General features: G+C 55.4%; 5 protein-coding genes across 5 annotated transcripts; 3 read left to right on the forward strand and 2 right to left on the reverse strand.

Moving 5' to 3' along the window:
• Positions 1-432: 432 nt before the first annotated feature.
• On the forward strand, positions 433-1,590 carry J7T55_007487 (uncharacterized protein; the record flags this gene model as incomplete). Its single annotated transcript, XM_053144255.1, has 3 exons — positions 433-738; positions 802-1,329; positions 1,423-1,590. The coding sequence occupies 3 exons, from the start codon at positions 433-435 to the stop codon at positions 1,588-1,590; spliced, it is 1,002 nt and encodes a 333-aa protein (XP_052993177.1).
• Positions 1,591-3,129: 1,539 nt separating this feature from the next.
• Positions 3,130-5,304, forward strand: J7T55_007488 (uncharacterized protein; the record flags this gene model as incomplete). Its single annotated transcript, XM_053144256.1, has 2 exons — positions 3,130-4,667; positions 5,016-5,304. The coding sequence occupies 2 exons, from the start codon at positions 3,130-3,132 to the stop codon at positions 5,302-5,304; spliced, it is 1,827 nt and encodes a 608-aa protein (XP_052993178.1).
• Positions 5,305-5,993: 689 nt separating this feature from the next.
• On the reverse strand, positions 5,994-7,904 carry J7T55_007489 (uncharacterized protein; the record flags this gene model as incomplete). The annotated part of the gene is made up of 1 exon (XM_053144257.1): positions 5,994-7,904. One exon carries the CDS (start codon positions 7,902-7,904, stop codon positions 5,994-5,996), a length of 1,911 nt encoding a protein of 636 aa, XP_052993179.1.
• Positions 7,905-8,976: 1,072 nt separating this feature from the next.
• J7T55_007490 (uncharacterized protein) lies at positions 8,977-11,184 on the forward strand (the record flags this gene model as incomplete). Its single annotated transcript, XM_053144258.1, has 2 exons — positions 8,977-9,853; positions 9,917-11,184. The coding sequence occupies 2 exons, from the start codon at positions 8,977-8,979 to the stop codon at positions 11,182-11,184; spliced, it is 2,145 nt and encodes a 714-aa protein (XP_052993180.1).
• A 2,659-nt stretch (positions 11,185-13,843) lies between these two features.
• On the reverse strand, positions 13,844-17,603 carry J7T55_007491 (uncharacterized protein; the record flags this gene model as incomplete). Its single annotated transcript, XM_053144259.1, has 2 exons — positions 13,844-17,232; positions 17,288-17,603. The coding sequence occupies 2 exons, from the start codon at positions 17,601-17,603 to the stop codon at positions 13,844-13,846; spliced, it is 3,705 nt and encodes a 1,234-aa protein (XP_052993181.1).
• Positions 17,604-19,507: the final 1,904 nt, after the last annotated feature.

A 19,507-nucleotide genomic window follows, 5' to 3' on the forward strand; every position in this document is an offset into this window, starting at 1 on the left:
CTGCTCTGGCAGGGCTAATCAAGCCGGGTGGCGTTGGTGCCCGCAAGAAAGCCAGAGCCCAAGTCACTGTGACCTGCCTCTGTGAGGTGCCAGACCGCTATATGGGTTTTCACTGATACAACGTGGTCGCCTCGGCGTCGAGACAGCGCTCATGACCCCCCGTCTGGGTGTGGAGATGATGGTGAGATGATAGATGATGGGCTAATGCAGCCTCTTATATGCTGACGTCGTACTTTCCTACACACGCTCCTTCGGGGCCGGTGGACCCGTATATTTGTGGTCACGTCCATCAGTAAGCCCAGGGCCGGGGGTTTGCACGTGTATAAAGGCCATCGTCGCCCAGCTGGCTGTGCGATAGCACGGAACCTGACCCCCTTCGTGAAGTCCCGTGAAGCCTTCGTGTCTGCGAGCACCAAGCGCAAGCCGTCAACCATGCGACCTATATCCTTCACCACGCTTTTGGGTGGCCCCCTCCTCGGGCAGCTCGTCACGGCTCTGCCTTCGGCGGGCTGCTCGACGAACCAGGAGGTCGCACTCGAGCAGACGTACAACGTCCAGATGGGCGACCGCCGCTACCTGCTCTGGTTCCCGATCAACTATGAGCCCAACAAGCCGGCCCCGCTGGTGCTTTCCTACCACGGCGGCACTCGTATCGCCGAGGAGCAGCAGAGACTGGATCTGTTGAGCACGGCGTACTTCAATAAGGAGTACATTATGGTATATCCCAACGGCGTCAACGTGAGTTGTCTCCTTTCCTTCATGCCCGTTCCGCTAAGCTGACAATTTGAACCTCGGCCGTAGGAAACCTGGGAGGGCGTTCCGGACGTGGACACCGACGACGTCGGCTTCACCGGGGACATCCTCGACGAGCTCGAGGCGCAGTACTGCATCGACACGGACCGGATCTACGCCACGGGTAAGTCCCAGGGCGGCGGGTTCGTAGGCGTGCTAGCCTGCGATGAAGACATGTCCCAACGCATAGCGGCTTTCTCCCCAGTATCTGGGGCCTTCTACATCTCCGACTTCGGAGACGAGTGCGAGCCCGAGACGGTGGCCATCGAGCCCTGCTCCCCGGGCAGGGACAACGTGCCGATCCTGGATTTCCATGGCCTGGCCGACGACACCATCAAGTACTATGGAGGCGAGCGGAAGGGCGGGTGCCTGCCGACCATCCCGCACTGGGTCCAGACGTGGGCCGAGAGGGATGGTCTGGGACCGGAGAATGTGACTTCCGCAGTGCCTGGTGCCCCGAGTGACAGCAGCGCCGTCAGATATGAGTTTGGAGAAGGCAGCCAGCAAGGCTTGGTGACTCACATCATGGACGGAACGGTAAGTGTAGGAAGACACGGGCAGACAGCCCTAGCTGCCGAGCGAGGGAGATGATCTCCTCGAGGGATAGAATGCTGACCTTGTCGCCGACAGGATATTGGGCACGACTGGCCGAGCACGCAGCCGAACAGCGATAACTCACAAGCCGGGCGACACCCAGCCTCCTTCAACGCCTCGTCCTTGATCCTCGACTTCTTCGCGGCACACCCGCTCGTGCCGGCTCAGAAGGTTCCCGGGTGCGGGAACCATACGCACTCGTAGACGATGGACGGTCCATTTTCCGCCTGCATGACGTTTTTGATACCCCAGTAGATGACACAGCCCGAGGGCTTGCCAGGAATTTTAGAGCCTGCAGAAAGAGGGATATAAATCCTGCCTAGTTATAGGAGTCGATCTTTGAGGACTTGACCCACAGCAGGTCACGCCACAGGAGAGGTCCTCATGAGTTAATCTTGTATGAAAGTGTATCTTGGTCAGATCATATTCTGGTATTTTGGATCCATGCGAGCTACAAACACAGCGAGGGAAACTTGCTGAATGCATAGCATACGTCCCCAAGGGAGTGCAGCCGAACGAATCGCAGGCAGGCTCTGAAAAGCACGACACAGCCCAGTGTAGCCCAATACAGCTTTGTGAAGGATGCCTTGACAGTCTGCCCGGGCCTAGGACTAGGGATGCGGCTTTGTCAACGCCTAGCAGTGCCAAGTCACAGTAGTCGTAATTCTTCCGAAGGATTATATGGTTCCTGGCGATCTTTCAGCTGGTGACTTTTCCGCAGTCGTCAGCCTTCTGGGCCGCGGGTTTCAGAGAGTCTGATGGGCAGTAGCAGGAATGGCCGATGTGAAGGCCTCTGTGCCGTCCAGCCTGAGCGCATATGAAGAGGCATGTGAAGGCCAGGTTCCTGGAGAGACTCCTATCTTTCTTGACAGGCCTTCGAAGGTAGTCGACATGGGCTTGCATACGGTAGCACTTAAATCATGGAACGTGCGGTTCGCAGCGGCTGCAGGACGAATCGTTGCAGGGAAGAAAGCCTTGAGGACACAGCCTCAGGGGCGCAAGGTAGCCATGGCCCACTGTGGCCAATTGAAGCTCCAGTGCTGGTCATGACCTGCGAGCAGGTGGCAGGTGGCTCATGGATGACGTCCCAGCGAGCCGGTTTCAGCTCAGTAAGCATGTGCAGCAGCACTACTGTCTACCCGCAAACTCCACCCCAGCCCACCCCAGTCGCATCCCGTCGCAGCGCATCGCATCGCATCGATCCATCCGTCCCACCCCATCATCGCTCTCTTCTTCCTTTCATATGATACCGGGGTTGTGTTTCGTTTCTATTATTGCAACAGATACTAGTCTTTAGTGTATAGATCTTCGTCCTGCCAAGCTTGAACTACACAGCTTTCCCTCCGCTGCCTCGTGAACACTTGCGCGTCTCCTCCAACTTTCTTCAACCCCTCAACCTCCACCATACAGTAATCCCCCCCTGACGATCGCCTGCCCCAGCACCTGCTACTGCTACGATCTTGGGCCAAGCACAGAACGAAGACTAGTTTAGTCGCATCGCATCGCATTGCATCGCATCAAGCCGTCTTGTCAGGCCAGCTGTGATCCTTGGACGACTCGCCTCGTCAAGTCTCTTTGTTCGCAGTGACCACTCACTCGCATCCCTCTCCGTGACGACCTCCAGCCTGGGACCTTCATTTGCCCCTGCCACCTCTCGCGGCACATGAGCTGAAGTGTCGCTTCACCTGGTATTGGGTGGCAAAACAAAGTCTCGTCTCGTCTCGAACCATATCATAGCCCACCATGCTCGACGAAAACCTGCCGACCTTCCAGTTCAAGCCCTCCAACGATGACCCTCTCTCCAGTGTTGTCTACTTCACACAAAATGGCTCTGAGCCTGCTCCAGAATATGTCTTCAAGCGAGCCGATCCCTCCAACCCAGCGGCACGCAGGAAATATGCCGTTGCCTTAGCTGACCCTTATGCACCGGATGTCGTTTACGCCGAGGTCGTCGTCGAGCCCGAGTGGTCACAACCGACTCTGTCAGCAGCTGAGATCAGGGCGCAGCAGCATCAGAATGGAGGTGCATCACTCGCTCCCCAACCTATGATACCCGACAACTTCACAATCTACCTGTACAACCCCGACCAAGCTGTTTCAGTCAAATACATCCCAGGCTCTCTCACCAAGTCCGATAGCTGGGAATTCGAGATGTTGTCTCAGAGCTTCAAGATGCCATCCAACTCCCAGCTCGATCGTCAGAAGCAGAACGGTGAACCCGTTGCCGATTTCCGCCCCAGGGTCATGTTCAGATGGAAAAAAGATGGTCGGTTGAGCAAGGACATGACCTGTTTCAACGTTGGCAAAAGCGTCGGCAAACACAAGAGCAAGGAGCCAGACATTACAGTTGCACTCTTCAAGCAGGGCCGAGCGACGGCAGTGACGGTCTACGAACCAAACTTGCAGCGGATTGACATGGAAGATCGAAAAGGGCTAGACATTGTGCTTGTGATCGGGACTGAAGTAATCCGCGATTTGTACCTTGCACCAGATAAAAGGCCGGACCTGTTCAACGTAGGTGCTACGGGGCCTTTGCCCATTTCGAATGGGAGGCGGAAGAACTCCAGGCCCAGCCCACCTCCAGCTGGTCCTGTGATGGCAGGTGCTCTAGGCCCGTCTGCGCCACAAGCTCAACCGCTCATGTCCACAGCCAACGTTGCGGCTTCTTCATCAGCCAGACCAAGCAATGCAGCCATCGACGCTGAGACGGAGAGGCTGAAGGCAATGGTCGAGAGAGAGGAAAAGGAGCGACAAGCCGCAAAGCAGAGAGAGGATCGGGAGCGCGAGAGGAGAGACCGTGAGGAGCAGAAACGCATCAAGCAGATGCTCGACGATGAGGAGAAGGAGAAGCGCCGGCGCGAGGCAGAGATTGCCAAGGAGACGGAGCGGCTCAAGAAACTCTACGGGACCGAGGGGCAAGATATTAACCCTCCCCTACCTTCACGGCCGCAATACCAGGGGCGGCCACCCCAACAGCAGCAGCAACAACCACACCCGCCGCCGCCTCAGGGTGGCAGCTGGAACTTTGCCCCGCCCCCTCAGCGCCCCACGAGCGTCGGACCCGGGACTGGACCTTTCCACAGCTCAACGCTGAATCACCTTTTCGCCGGCCGGCCATCCGGGACCCCAGCGCCGCAGGCTGGCCCTTCCAAACCAGGTCGCACGAAGCCGAACCAGGGCCCGTACCTGTCTGGGGCAAACCCAGCGGCCGCAGTCAGCGGGTTCTTCTCGGGCTTGAGAAAGGACGACAGGAAGATCACTAAGAAGAAGAGCATGCAGTGGTAGGTCCGTGGCTGCTTTGGCTCGGTCCGATGATTTCGGGGGTTTCTGTCCCTCTTCTCACTGGCACAGCATTTTATTTCCTTCTCCTAGCATTGCGATGACTTCCTATTGTCATTGTTGGCGTTCTGGGGGCAGGCCCGGATGGTCCATTGTTTGAAGGCTTTCTTAGATACCTTTGATGAGGCGGATGGTCATGATTATGAATTGACGATGCTTTCCCCTACGCTTCGCACTAAACGCACTGGATGTTGAGCGCTGCTATGTAACACTGGCCAGACTCTTGCTCTTCCTGCCGTGACGCACATACTCGCACATTTGCGTTTGCCATTTGTGACCACACCTTGTAGCATACCTGCTTACGAAATGCTCACAGCTCGGCATTGCGCCGTATGCCAGAAGCATGCGGTTACCTTCGCAGCAAAGAGATCTAGGACGTTCCCGGACATGTCATCCCAGCTCTCGGGCTGTCACTACCCAAAACCTTTCAAGCTGGCCGCGAGCTTGCTTACGAGCACTCCTTACCCCAAACTCATCGATGTCGGGAAGAACAATATCTCGGGAGGTGGACCAAAATGTCTCATAGGTGGTGGGGCATACGCTGGGGACATGCGACTGCGGACTCCGGACGCTGGATGATGGTATCTACTCCGACATATGCAAGGAGTCACTGGACCTTCGGCACATGACCTCAAGTGGGCTCACAATTTGCAGGCACACCTTTGACTGGCAGTTTGTATTGCTTGATGGGTATTGACTGCGGGTCTGGCCGTCTCCTGTCATGCCCGTACGCACCGGCACCTGACCGCGAGGCATCCGAGGCCTTCCCTTACCATGTTTGGCGGTCAGGTTATCCTACCGGAAAAGAAGCAACACGAGGGATCATCTGTGTAACATAGCAATGCAGAACTAAATGTGGACAGACGCATGAGCAGATGATAATAATGTTATTGTGGCTTACGGCTACTGTTTTTCTTGCAGGAAAGAGAGAAAGGTCGTCGACGCCATATCGACCGAAGCAAAGGTCATTGGCAGTCAGCGAGCCGCTGTCTCTGCTTTTCGTCAATCGCCCCAAAACTTACAGGAACTCGCCGGCCATGCTGGATTGCATGCGGCCGTGAAGCATTGATGACGACCAGAGAGGGCACAAGACGCCGTAGGACTATATCAACTGCATGAGAATAGTCTACCTAGGTAGTCGTTGAGTCGTGAGAGTAGGTCATAATTCATGAAGCGGGCATGTAAGTACAAACCCGCGAATCTTCACCTGCACTTGTTGAGGGGAGAGGGAATACCAACACAAACCGCCCTTTAGTGGCATAAGCTCTTTAGCGCCAGAACCACCCAGAGCGCTCACTGGTTGTGTTCTTCTGAGGCTCCTGAGGCTCTGATTTGGCCGGCGCCTCATTTTCTGATGCCACAGGCTCTCTCACTTGCCGCAATGTTTTCCAGTCCTGCTCCTCTCTCGCTTTCCTCATCCTTTCCCTACCTTGCTCAATAAGCTTCAGCCCAGCTTCGTACTCCGGTAATGGCTTCTCACTGCTAAAAGCAGCTAAGATGCTTTTGGCCGCCTCGTCGGCTTCCGCTCGTGTCCCAAAGAGGGCCTTCTTATTCTGCTCCTCCAGGAACTGCAGTTGCCTTTGATAGTACTGTAGTGGTTGCTTCGAAGCGCTCTGAGCTGCTTTGTCATTGTTGTCTGGGGATGGTCGTGGTGCCTCTTCCTCCGCCGCGCTCTCATTCCTCCTCCTCCTCCTCCTCCTGTTCAGCTGCTCCTGGGCTATCAGTCGCAACTGATGGTGCGTGAGAGCTAGGTTCTCAAGGTCAGACCCTGCTTCAGCAGTGATAGCCGTGGAGACTCGGAATGCCTCCAGCTGATCGTCCGAGGAATTTGCAATGAACGCAGAGTATTGCTCGGGGGTCATCAAGACAGAAAATGGCCCACCACTCGGGCGCACCCTATCGGCTTCCTGGCGCACACAACCGCCTTGGGGGGCATCAGCGGTAGAGCGCACAGAGTAGCGGGTGTCCTGTTCCACTGTCTCACCCCACGCGTTGAGTCTCCTCGTCTCTGTCTTGGAATGAATATAGCCAAATAGGTCCACATGCTCTGACGTTGTCCTGACTGTCTTGCCACCAAAAGCATCGTACTCCACGGTTTCGCTGGCGGGCACCATTTCTCTCCTAGTCCGCTCTGCCGGTGGAGGAGCCTCTCCAATCATGGTGTTCGCGAACGCGTTGGCAATTTTGTCCACTTCAGACGAAGCGGAGTGGATCATCTGGAACAAATCTTCCTCTGTAGCAGGCTGATCCCTCTCGCTGGCTGACGTAGGCTCCGCACTGTCATGCGATTTTGCGTGACTGTTGTCGGAGGCGTGATCTCCAAAGCCATCCCCAATAAATGCCCGTAGGGCATGTCCCGCAAATTCGTGTGCCTTGAGGATCATCTCGGCCGCATCCCGCCCCAGAGCCTCCTCCAACCTGGAAAAGGACTCGCCAGCGGTGCCATCCTCGAATCCGCGGATAAAGTCCATGAATGACTGGGCACCATCGGCACCATCGCCGTGCTCAGCCCTAGACTCTTGTTCAAACGCCCTTCGCGCTTCATACAGCTCGCGTGCCTGTGGTACTCCCCACACTCCCCGGAGCCCTCGCATTCCTGCAAGGGGTCCTGGGTGCTCCCAAAAAAAGGGCGGAGGCAGCATCCCGTCCCCGTGGAGTCGTCTGACCCAGGCGGACGGGGGTTCTCCCTCGACGAGCCTGCCCAAGACGGTCTTCTTCAGACCGGCTCGCTCTCTCAGGTCCATGAGATGTCCTCGAGATGGACTGCTCGCAGACATGAGGTCCTCGAAGGCTTCATGGAAGCCAAAGCCGGCCGGATCAACATCGGAGGGGAGATCCTTAGGCGTGGGCTGGGGGATTTGTGTTAAATTGTGTGGGCTGTAAGGATCAACAAGGCACCAGTCGTTCCAGTATTCGATCTCGCCGGGCTGCTTCCTGGGCTCGCCTAGAGGTTGGTTCCTGGCTAGACATGGTGACGAGGCTGCAGCATGATCGGGGCCTTCGTGGTCTGCAGGATCTTGTTGGTTGCGAGTCCTTTGCTGATTGTTGCCCAGAGACTTGTCGCGTTCACCCGTGTTGCCGGTTAGGACAGAGACTCCGGTGCTAATGTTGGCGTTAACGTGGTTCTTGAACCTGATGAAGGGGTTGCTCGGACCCTGCGGCTCGCTGTCGTCAGGCATTGTGGTGACAGTGGGTGGATGCTTGCTGTCCTAGCTTTCGGCTTGACCGGGGCGAGGCAGGGGATCCTCGGGAAAATTGAGGACGGGGCGATGGGAAGGAGATGGAGATGAGGAGATGGGGAGATGGGGTGCACAAGGTGAAATTGAAAGCTCGAGCCTCAATCGACCCCGCCACCTGATACTATGCACAAGTACTGTATGTACGTATATAACCGTGTACTTGCGTGTTCCCGAGACACAGAGTCGATCAGTCAGGGCAACATCACCCGATTGTTACGTTTGCCGTGACACTCGAAGACAGGATAGGCTGTTTTATGCCAAGTTGGGAGTTGAGTTAAACCCTGGAGTAATGCTGAGTTTGCAAAATGCAAGCTAGGCTAGGCTGCTGAAGTCGATGGTTATTCCTGGAGGGCATGTGAAAGTGCTGGGACCAGGCCATGTAGTCAGGTAGATTACGGCTGCACATACACATAGACTAAGAGGTGAAGTGGAGAAGTGGAACTACTGGGCTTGTGTGCTCGGCCGGGAGGTGCACGTTCAGGATTCAGGACCATAGAAGTGGATATGACGGCATTCGCGCGGTTTTGCCTGGCGAGCCGTTCAATGCGAGATGCGACCAATCTCGCAGGCTCCCAAGGTTACTCCGCAAGGAGGATTTACAATAACCTGAACTGCAGTTCTTACTGCACATCGACACTACACACTCTCGACCCTTTTCGCATACCACGGCGTTCCTTTTTTCTTTGCCCTGTATCTATTCTTGTCATCGCTTGTTCCTCTGCTCTGCCCTCCCGCAACCTGCGAATCCTGCGCTATCGACCTGCATCCCCCAGAGCGAACCCTCGATCATCCAGGTCCACTGGTTCATGCACGTATGCGACTTTGCTCCCAAGGCTGACCCCCAAACCCCGAACCTCGAACCTCGAGCCAGCGTCGACATCAACAATCTAGATTTATGTACAAATCATCCAAGCTTCGAGCACGTATCGATCGATCAATATCACCCATGATATACACTTCTCCGACCCGTTGGAACTCCCGGTCGGCACCCACTGACGGCCCCTGAGTCGTCATGTATCTACCGATATTACCAGCATCGATACCCGCGAGATCCGTCACCCAATACATACCTGCCTATACCTCTGCAGACTACCTGCGCGAAGGCGACAGCAATGGAGAACCCGAAGGCCCTAGAAAGGGCCTGGAGGAGTGGTCAAGCTTGATTGGCATAGTCACCGCCATCGTGGGGAACATCCTTATCGCCCTGGCCCTGAACGTCCAGCGATATGCGCATATCCAATTACACAGGGAAAGGGTGCGGGAGCGAGAACGTGCAAAGCAAGCTTTGAAGAATGCAAAGAATGGCGGGCCACGGACTGGCTATGGATCGGTGGACGAGCCGCAAGATGGTGCCAATACACCCAATGGAGACGACGAGGCCCAAGGCGCGCAAGAGTCGGATCCCCTGACGCAGTCGTTCCAGTCCGGCGATTCGCGCTGGTCCGAAAACTCGGACGACGACATCACCAAGCATCCCAAGAACTACCTGCAATCGCCGTCGTGGTGGCTTGGCCAGATTCTCATCACCGTGGGCGAGATGGGCAACTTCCTGGCATATGGTTTCGCCCCCGCGTCCATCGTGTCGCCCCTGGGAGTCGTCGCCCTAGTCTCCAACTGCATCATCGCGCCCATAGTATTCAAGGAAAAGTTCCGCAAGCGCGACTTCTGGGGCGTGGTCATCGCCGTGTTCGGGGCAGTAACCGTCGTGTTGAGCGCAAACACCCAGGAGACGAAGCTCGACCCGCATGCCGTCTGGGATGCCATTACCACCACTGCCTTTGAGGTGTACATGGGTGTGACCTGCGGCCTGATTGTCCTTCTCATGTGGCTGAGTCCCAAGTATGGAAACCGTACCATTTTGATCGACCTCGGCCTCGTGGGCTTGTTCGGTGGGTGACATTACTGTTATTTATTTATTCCAACTACGCGCACGTGGCTGACATTAATCTCAGGTGGTTACACCGCGCTATCGACCAAAGGCGTGTCGTCCATGCTGTCTTCAACACTACTGCGAGCTTTCACGACACCAGTGACGTATGTGCTCTTACTGATCCTGCTCGGTACTGCCGTCATGCAAGTCCGCTATGTCAACAAGGCACTGCAAAGATTCGACTCGACGCAGGTCATCCCCATACAATTCGTCTCGTTCACGCTGTGCGTAATCATAGGAAGCGCAGTCCTGTACAGAGACTTTGAGCGGACGACAGCAGAGCAGGCCATCAAATTCGTGGGAGGCTGTTTTCTCACTTTCTTCGGCGTATTCCTCATTACTAGCGGTAGGGATGCGGTAGACGAGGACGAAGACATGCTCTCCGATGACGAAGATGTCGAAGAGACCATCGGTCTCGCAGAGCAGGATCCCGATGAGGCCCAGTCGCCTACGCAGCAGAGGCGTCGGGGTAGCGACCCCAAGAGATCACGACGGTCCTCCCGGGTGAGCTTCATAGATGCCATCAACAAGCCCTTGACAGTCCTTCAGGAATCTGGCGTCCCAACCTCAAGAACGCCTACGACAACGTCCAAAACGTCACTTCTTCCTCCAGGAGACGCCGGCGAGTCGGCGCCATTGTTGCGGTCACGCTCACAGGAGCCACATTCTACACCACCAGTCCACCCAGGGATATCACATGCGATGTCATCGGAATCAGCAATCTCGGTATCCAGCGCGACACCAGTCAATTCCGAACCGCCCACACACCCTAGCACGCCTTTGGCACAAAACTCTGCCTTACCCGCCATCAACATCCCCCACGATGCCAGCCCTGTAACACCAAGGCCGCAGTCAGCATCCAGAGCCCATACACATCACTTCACCGGGCCGCTGTTCTCGCCATCCCCATTCCACTCAACCGTTAGCGGCCTCGTCCCATCAAACCTGCTCAAAGACGCCCACGCGGCGCGAAGGCCGCCATCGCGGAGGAGGCCCAGCCTTCGGTCAAGCCTGTACGTGTCACAGGATGAGCTGGCGGTGGAGCCCATAGGAGAGGAGGAGGAGAGGGTAATAATGTCTGCGATCGAGCGGAGCCGGACGGCAGACGAGTCACAGATTCCCGGGCAGCCGGGCAAGAAAGGAGTCAGGGCCCGCGCCAAGAGCCTGACGAACTCGGTGGGGGACCTGTTCGGCGTGAGGAGGAAGCGTGATAATGGCTCAGTGCGTGAGGGAGAGGAAAGTGGACAGAGCAGCCAAAGGGTCGGGGACGCCAGCACGGAGACGTTGTGAAGTACGCTTAGAGAAAAGTGCTTGGTTTGCGAGGTGCTTGGAAACTCAGGTCTGTGAGAGGGTATCGCATTGGGACGGCGTTTGGGGTGGTGTTCTGGTCCAAACAAGGGAGCGTTCGACTTTCGTTATTTGTTGTATTCCTTTTCGGACCGGTAGATATGTCCCAGCTTTGAATACCCCAGCTCCTAGCTCTTTCTTGTACAGATGTAGATCATGGGGGAATGGCATATTCTGCTCTACTGGGGACAAGTACTTGAACTCGAACATGTAGTAAGCGTGCAACATGCTGATTACCGGAGGTTGAATAAAATGCTGCCGGGATTTAAATAGCTTGACTGCAAAGAATGTCGCACGTCAACGTTCGCCTCTTGACATGCGTGGTGTCAGTTGTGCTCGTCTACGAACGAGTCCTGTCCCATGATACACAAACGATCAGAAGCGTAGGTTCGCCCGGTAGCCTTGCTTGAACATGTCTGTCTGGAAAAGCCTTCCCTTGCATGAACCTGCCTGGGATCATAGTCGTGAGACAACCTGCTGTGGGATAGACCAATTGTGGGATAAGCAGCTATGGGATGGCCTGCTGTGAGACAATATGCTGTGGCATAATCTGCTGTGGATAAGCAGTTATGGGATTGTCAATTATGGGATAACCAAGATGCGTGATAATCAGATGTAGGAGAATCAGATGCAGGACAATCACTATAGTACAACCAGTAACGAAGTCAGCTATGGGGCTATCAGTCATACAATAAACATTTATAAGATAACCAGTAATCAGAAAATTAGTTACAGTATAACTATGCAGGATAACTGAATTTAGGATGACTGGCTGTAGGATAACCTGCGTTTTGTATACCCAGTCAGTTCTGGGAGAGCCCCTACTGGGTAATGCCCCTTCAAACGATTTTCCTTGGGACAAGATCGCCTGGAATTCACTGCTTTTGGAGAATGCGACCCCTGAAATGTCCAGATTACCAAGTTGCCTTAGTAATTTTGCTCTATGTGAAGTTGTTGTTGCATACAACTGACAACCCTAGAACATGAATTCAGTGTCGGATGAACTCGTGTTCACAAGGGCTACCCGAAAAGCTTAGAAACCTGGAAACACATTGTGTCCCTTTTCCCCATCTCCTGTTCCACGACGAAGGGCTCGCCAGTGCCAGCCGTCACCTCTCCGGCCGAGCCTTTTGATCATATTGGTCGCCAGTCGGTTGACAGTGAGAATAGACTCGTCGAGGCGACAGACTGACCAGTTAATCTTGGGCTTAGCACAGCCGTGGCTTCATTGCCACTCCACTACTCATCTGTCTTACTGAGAGCTTATACAATCGAACGCGACCAGTCGTCTCCTTGCTTGTATCAAGATGCGATTGCGTCTCGACACTGGGGTAACTCTTTCACCTAAGCTATGTAGCTATTGAAAAGCAATGGATTTAAATTATTGGAATGAGGTACAAAAATAATGGTTCAGTGTCAGTTTCGCACTTGGGCAAGAGGGAAGGCGCGCAGGCGTGCCTTCCAGCAGTGGAGCCACACCATGTACATGGTTAAGGTTGAGGGTCTTCCCGCTCCCGTCCGCGGGCAGAGCCTCAAGATGTCACGTGCCAGCCCCGATATGCTCCCATATATGGATTAAGTTGAATGTCTTTAGAAGAGACACCATTTGTGAATGGGTTTGAGTTGTTGAGTGGAAAACGAGTGTGGAGCAGGATTCAAGTCATTTGGAGTCCAGTTTGGGCGGCAGGCGTTGGAGTCGAGAATTCGCCGAGGCAGTATTACTCCTCTACTTCAACAAACCCTACAAGTCCTGGTTCCCAAAGTAACGCATCGGTCTTCAGATATAAATTGGAGAGTTATTTGAATGTTGATAGCCAGACCTCAGCTTGAGAACACTGTGGACTGCACCGTTGACCAGCGCTGGCCAGCGGTGGTAGCGGGATCGGCACCTCGGTGCCCATCAATTCCTCGGCAGACCCACAACGCTACTAAGCTTTATAATATTGCAAATCCAACGTTTTTCAACAGCTACATAGCTCAGGGGAAGAGCGCCGGGCTCATAACCCGGAGGTCGCTGGATCGAAACCAGTTGTAGCTACTTCCGATTCATTTTTTGGTTTTTTTGCTTGAAGGCCTGTGGTTTTTTGGTGATACCCTCTATCTGTTCTCTTTCATCTGTGATTCTTTGGTTCATTGCCCAGCCTTTAGCCATTGCATTTTCCACTGGCTGACTAAATCACTTATCTCTCGGTGAGTCAGATAGGTCTAGCACACAGAGGCACAGGACATACAGTATGTTACACATTCCAAGTCTTGGTTCTTGGGCCATGACTTTTCTTTTGAACACGCACAATATGCTTTTTGACATGTTGGCTATGCAGACGTTTATGCAGATCATCCCATATTCTTATTTTCAAGTGCTGACCCATTATTAAACAGGCGCAACCATTCACATACAAGATATCCATCGAAGCCTCCCTCATCACCAAGATTAAAGCACACCAGTAGAGGTCATATCATGGGTATCTTATATATACAAGTAAATCCAAGCCCTCCATATATTTTTCCCAGCCACATGTAACACCAATGTACCATTCATGAAAAACATTAAGGTCTAGTCGTTAAAAATCTGCGGCCGGCCTCTTTCCGCACTAGGAACAACTTACTGCATCCGCTGGTCCGCCTGGCTGGCACGCCTCTGCATCTTGCGCATGGCCTCGCGGTGCATCTCCAACATGTCGCGATCGGTGCGGATGCGCTGCTCGAACATCCTGCCCGCGCGCTCCCGCTCCGTCTTGAGCGTCTGCCGCTTCTGCGCCTCAGCCTGCCGCTGACCCATCATGAAGCTCCGCTGCGTCTCGATGTCGCGCTGCACCTCGGCGTCGTGGCTCTGCCGCACCACGTGTTGCGGCAGCGAGTTCGCGGACGATGTCCCCGGCACCCCGTAAATCGAGTTGATCAGCGGGCCCTGCTGCGCCTGCACGCTGCTGCTGCTGCCGTTGGCGTGGTACCCCCCGCCGTACCCGAGCTGCGCGTTCGCGTTCACTGCTGGGAGCCCCGAGGGCGTGGCGCGCAGGTTCTGCTGGACCGACTGCCTGAAGCTGGCGAGCTGCGAGTCCCGCACCACCTGGTTGGGGATGGTGGACGTGCGCTGAGGCTGGTGCGAGTTGAAGTTCGCCCCGCCCACGAGCGAGCCGCTGTTGACAGACGTCATGCTGGCCTGACGCATCATCGTCCTGCGCTGGCTGAGTGGGAGGTCGTCGGCGTCCACCGGTACCGAGCCCGAGATGGCCGCGGTCCCGGAGCTCCGGCGGCTGTTGGGTGCGCTGCGTGCGGCGTAGGGGTCCCGCATGGTAGGTGGAGGCAGCGCGGCTACTGTTCCGTAAGCGGCTGCTGGCGCAACACCTCGCACGGAGCCAGCTTCAGAAACCGAGGCCGACGAGGGTGGGCTGACCTTGCCCGGTTGGACAGAGTCTGGCCGGAGCACCGAGTTCTTCTTACGCATGAGCAGATCGCGTTGGCCGATTAGAGTCTGCGGGCTGTCGTATGAGACCAGACCGGGGATCGGTGGTCTCGGAGGAGTGCTGTTTCCGTTCGAGGGCATGGGCGATACCCCACCGGCCCCTTCGCCTGTGAGGGCAGCCGCCGCAGCCGTCCTCGCAGCTTTCCTGCTGTCTGTGCTGATGACGGATTTGTTGTCGTCTTCCTCCGCAACTGCAGATACGGCCCGTCCAGAAGCGCGTCGCATGTCCGAAGATACTCGCTGGCTTGGTGAGAGCTGAGGCCGTGGGGGTGTTGATGGTTCGAGGTTGCTTGGTGAGCGCGGTGGTGACTTGACTGGCACATTGCTGCCAGGGACTGCCAGATTCGCCGGTCGCTGGGCTGACATCGAAGAGACAGTTCTGGGCATGGCAGGCGGAGGAGTGGCGTCCAGAGCCGTCTTCTTCAGCTCATCCACATTCACCGGCGCTGCTTTCTCCTCAACGGCTGCGGCCTCAACCAGTTCTGGCTCGGGCTCTTGCGGGATCCGCAATTCGGCCGGTGAAGGCATCTCAGCATTTGACAGGTGCTTCGCCCATTCATTCGTTCGGTACGTCAAAGCGATCTTTGAGAGGCCACGAGGAAGTCGGTCCTTCGTCAGGCTCAGAGGACCAGAATCAGCCTCAGATGCGATCGACTTGCCTGCCTTGGACATGCTCTCTTCCCCGGCAGGCGATGATTTCTCTGAGGGCGATGATTCCTCCGCTTGCTTCTCGCTTGCCTTTTCTGATGTAACCTTTGAGTCTAGGCTCGGTTTAAACTTAGTCGTGTCTGGGAAATTGGCTGCGTTTGTGTCGGTTGCCGGTGAATTCAGAATGGCGGTTGAGACCGTAGCTTCTGAAGTTGGTCTCTTTGCTAGAGCCTTCTTTGGTGTCTCCTCATCGGCCAACTCGGCCTTGATCTCCATGCTAAAGGGTCTCTCAGCCGTCGGAGTGATTGCTCCATCACTGTATCCATCTGACTGATCCAGAGTTGCCGCCATGGACTCATTGTCGTCCTTCACGGGTGAGGTCAGATCCTCCCTGCTCTCGCCCTTTCCTCGAGCGGTAGTATCCACCTTCTTTCCCAAGGATCGCTGCGATATCCTTCGGAACAGGTCGGCCGACCCAACAGAGAGACGATTGGCAAGCGAGCTTCTCCTGCTCACATTGCTTCGTGTCTCAGATCGATCGTCGTCGCCTGCTGCACCAACCTCGGCAGGAACCCTAAAGGGAAGGGACACAAGATTCGGCGTTGGTGTTGAAGACTTGGCCCTGAATTCTGCAGACGCCTTGGGGACGAGTCGCGCTTCTCCATCATCGCCGATAAGCCACACCTTTTCCTCCTTTTCTGTCTCCGCGGCGGGGGATCCAGCATCAAGGTCATCAGCTGCAACGCGGACGGTAACCATACCGTCTGCGTTCCTGTCGAGCACCTTTTCTGCTGCCGTCTTGGTCTTTGGGGGCGTGCTGGGTTGATCCCCTTCGAGCTCTGTGACTGCAACGCCGACGGCATTGCCAGCTCCCGCCTCCTCGGCAATGGGGATCTCGGCCATTTCAATTTCTTCCCTTTCATCGACCGTGGAGCGGCGGGTGGCCGTGGCGGTGGTCGTGGTACCACTGTTGCGAGACTTTCTTTCGCTGTAGATATCACCAACACCGGAATCCTCTGACATGTGCACCTTCATTGGGTTCTTGCCTTCGCCATAGACAGCCTCCCATCGGGATCTCTCCGCTTCATTCGCCCTCTCAACTTCCCTGCCTATGTTTGCCTCGTGTTCTTGATTTTCGGCCTCTGCCTGGATCCTCTCCTCTTCTTTCCTGGCCCGGCGTTCCTTGATGATAAGCCAAAGCTTATTCTGGGACACAAGGCCGATCAAGGCGATGATAATCGTGCAAGCCTGCTCAACTCTGATTCCCCTGGTAAGGGGATACGTATCCGCACCAAGAGGGAACAAATTGTCGTTCAAGTCCCAAATCCAGACCCAGTATTCCTTGAGCCCAGCACGGCTGAAGCAGTCGATTCCGATGACAACTGCCGTCGCTCCGCTGAGGGAAATGCAGGTTATCATGAACTGAGCCCTCGTCCATCGGCTGAAATAGCCCGCAAATCCGGCAGCCGCAAAGACGGCGATGAAAATGGTCACGCCGGCCCCTCCTGAGCCGAGCAGGCCGCCTTCCTTCAGCGTCAGGAGCCACATGGCCAGGCTGAAGCCGCCCAGCAAACACGCGAGGCATTCCGTGACTTCCTTGAAGACGAGGGCCGCACCGCCAAGCAAGAGCCCTGTGCCAGTGGCAGCAACAACGTAAGCACCCTGAACACCGTTTGAGATTGGCGGGTTCATGACATAGATGATGAGAACTGTCACACCGATGGCGGCCAGAAAGCCGGCAGAAAGGAAGCAGTGCAACCACCGAGTCTTGATGCCGACGAGAGTGTAGGCAGCGCCCGTTAATATCAGAATGACACCGGCGACGGAGAAACCTGGAGTAACGCGTGGCTCCAAGGGTAGATCACCCGCAGCGATAGTAACTAGGCACCGTGTCAACACAGCTCAGTCATGTAATATACTGACAATATCACCTACTGTTAAAGAGGGTGGAATTAAGATCGTTGGTACCACCTGTCACTGTGGGGACTGGAGCGGTGCCGGTCCCTGTCGCAGATACTGAGGACAGGATCGAGGAGCTGTCCACCTCAGGAGTCGCTGTGCTATCTGACGAGGCAGCGGGGGATGTTGAGACGGCATCTCCAGTCGAAGAGGGAGAGGCAGTCGTGGCAGTAGCATCGCTTGTGTCATCCTGTCGTGGAAGTGGCCGCGCAACACCCGCCAAGACGATGTTGAAGCATAGGAGGAAGCATAGGAGAACCCCCCATAACCGTGGCGACGGGTTGGCCCTCATCATGTGCGACTGAGGAGACCGCTGGGTACTACTAATGCCTCCCAGGTGATTTCTCACAATTCCCTATGACCCGGGTGAGGAGGTGCGGAAGAGAGAAGGGCACGCCAGTTAGCAGATGTGAAGAAGGCGAATGAGACTCATCCTCCGCCAACAAAAGTGGGAATGGGGGACGGGTATGTAGGGAAGAGGGAGAGACTGTGGTCGGCCGAGAAGCACGAAACACAAGGCGACTCGCCAGAAGATGGGAGATCAAACAATATTGGCCGAAGAAACAAGAGGGCTGGACGGATCAAACAGAGTTCAGCGGAGGGGTATCGGGTCTGAGCTAGACGAGACGGGCCCAGGCTGTCGATGTAATGACGAGTGAAGTGAGGAAGATGCGGGTTGGTAGGTCTAGGCTATCGAGTACGACGTTCCCGTATGTACTCCAACGCAAGGCAAAGAAAAGTCCACCTCCAAGAGGTGTGGAGTGGACAAACGAGTGGACTGGAGAATACCGGTGAATACCGATGTATAAAGAACGACGAAGCCGACTGAGTGCTGGCAAGGCTAGGGACGGAACGAATGGGCGATCAAACATTGGTTACCATGGAGAACTGGAGGATAGCAGCGGCAGGAGGAGAATTAAAGAAAGGTGGACAAGCTTGCACCTCAGAGAGATCGGCTTGAGGATGGGTCCGATGAGGTACCGCACATGGATGTAGATGAGACGAGAGCCTTTACCTACCCTACCCATGATGCCACGAGAAATTCCCCCTTCTGTCATGGCGGCGCCTGGGTTTCTCTGGGGCAGCCAGGGGTGCTGGTCCCCATCGTGGCCCTTTTCGGACAGACAGGTACAGATGTAGCACCCCCGTGGGCTATGCAGCTCAACGGCAGGCCGGGGGCCACATTGAACAGGACCCTTTTATTAATGATTGGAAATGCCCCGGATGGGATGTGAAGTGCGGTGGTTGCAGTCACAAGGCCGGGCTCATCTCTCTTCTGCAGCGCTGTTCCGATGTCAAACGTCAGTAACGCCTGGGTTTTCCTTTTCCTGGCGTGCACCCCCGGTCTGCCGCGTGCAGCATGAAGTCCCATTGAGGCGCTGCGAAGAAGCAGAGAGGCATCCGACTGGTCGGCTGGACGATTGGGAGATTGCACCAGCAGTCAGGGCGGAGGAGCAGCAGCAGATCGGGACGAGAATGTCGCCCAAGAAGGTTTGGCCGATGAACGGTAAGGTACGGTACGGAGAGCACCTGGTGGTACTTGGGACTGGGTAGAAATCTCTGCTGCGGAATGCTGTAGATCTAGGCGTGCTCGTCGTCATGTAGCAACGAAAGAAGGCACATGTCATCGACCCAGACGGAGCTCTTGAGATGAGGTCGGCTTGACAGGGTTAGCAGGGCAGAACTGGCTCCAGAATGGCTGAATGACAGACAGGCTGGCTCGAGTCAGCTTTGACCTGCGGGTCGTGCGATATCCACTGGCCTGACATTTGGCACTAAATTAGATCGGATGACCGGGATCTACCCGTGCTGCCGGACAAGCAGGCAGGTACCTTGGCTTGGTACTGTGGCTCGAGTGTGGATGAGAGGCGCCCAGAGTTGAGACAGAGGCGCCTGCCACCGCCTGTCTACGACAAGAAAAAGCCCGATATTATCATCTAGCTAGACTTCATCTGTGCTTGGCATTTCAATAAAGTCTTATATATATATATATATATCGATGTTCTCTGGTTGAGTAGGCTGCTTTCGAGAATGAGTTTCCAAAAGGAAAACCAAGACGCCGCTATGTACATCTTTGCCTCAGCCCCCAGTCGACGGTACCTGACAAGGCGGCAGGGATGGGCCACACCACGACCAGGATGGGAGAGAGTCCTGATCCACCACTCAGTCAATCACGCACCTGATGAGCAGCACCTT

This window comes from Diaporthe amygdali, assembly GCF_026229845.1.
Source record: "Diaporthe amygdali strain CAA958 chromosome Unknown NODE_16_length_960263_cov_65_539585, whole genome shotgun sequence".
NCBI lineage: Eukaryota > Fungi > Ascomycota > Sordariomycetes > Diaporthales > Diaporthaceae > Diaporthe > Diaporthe amygdali.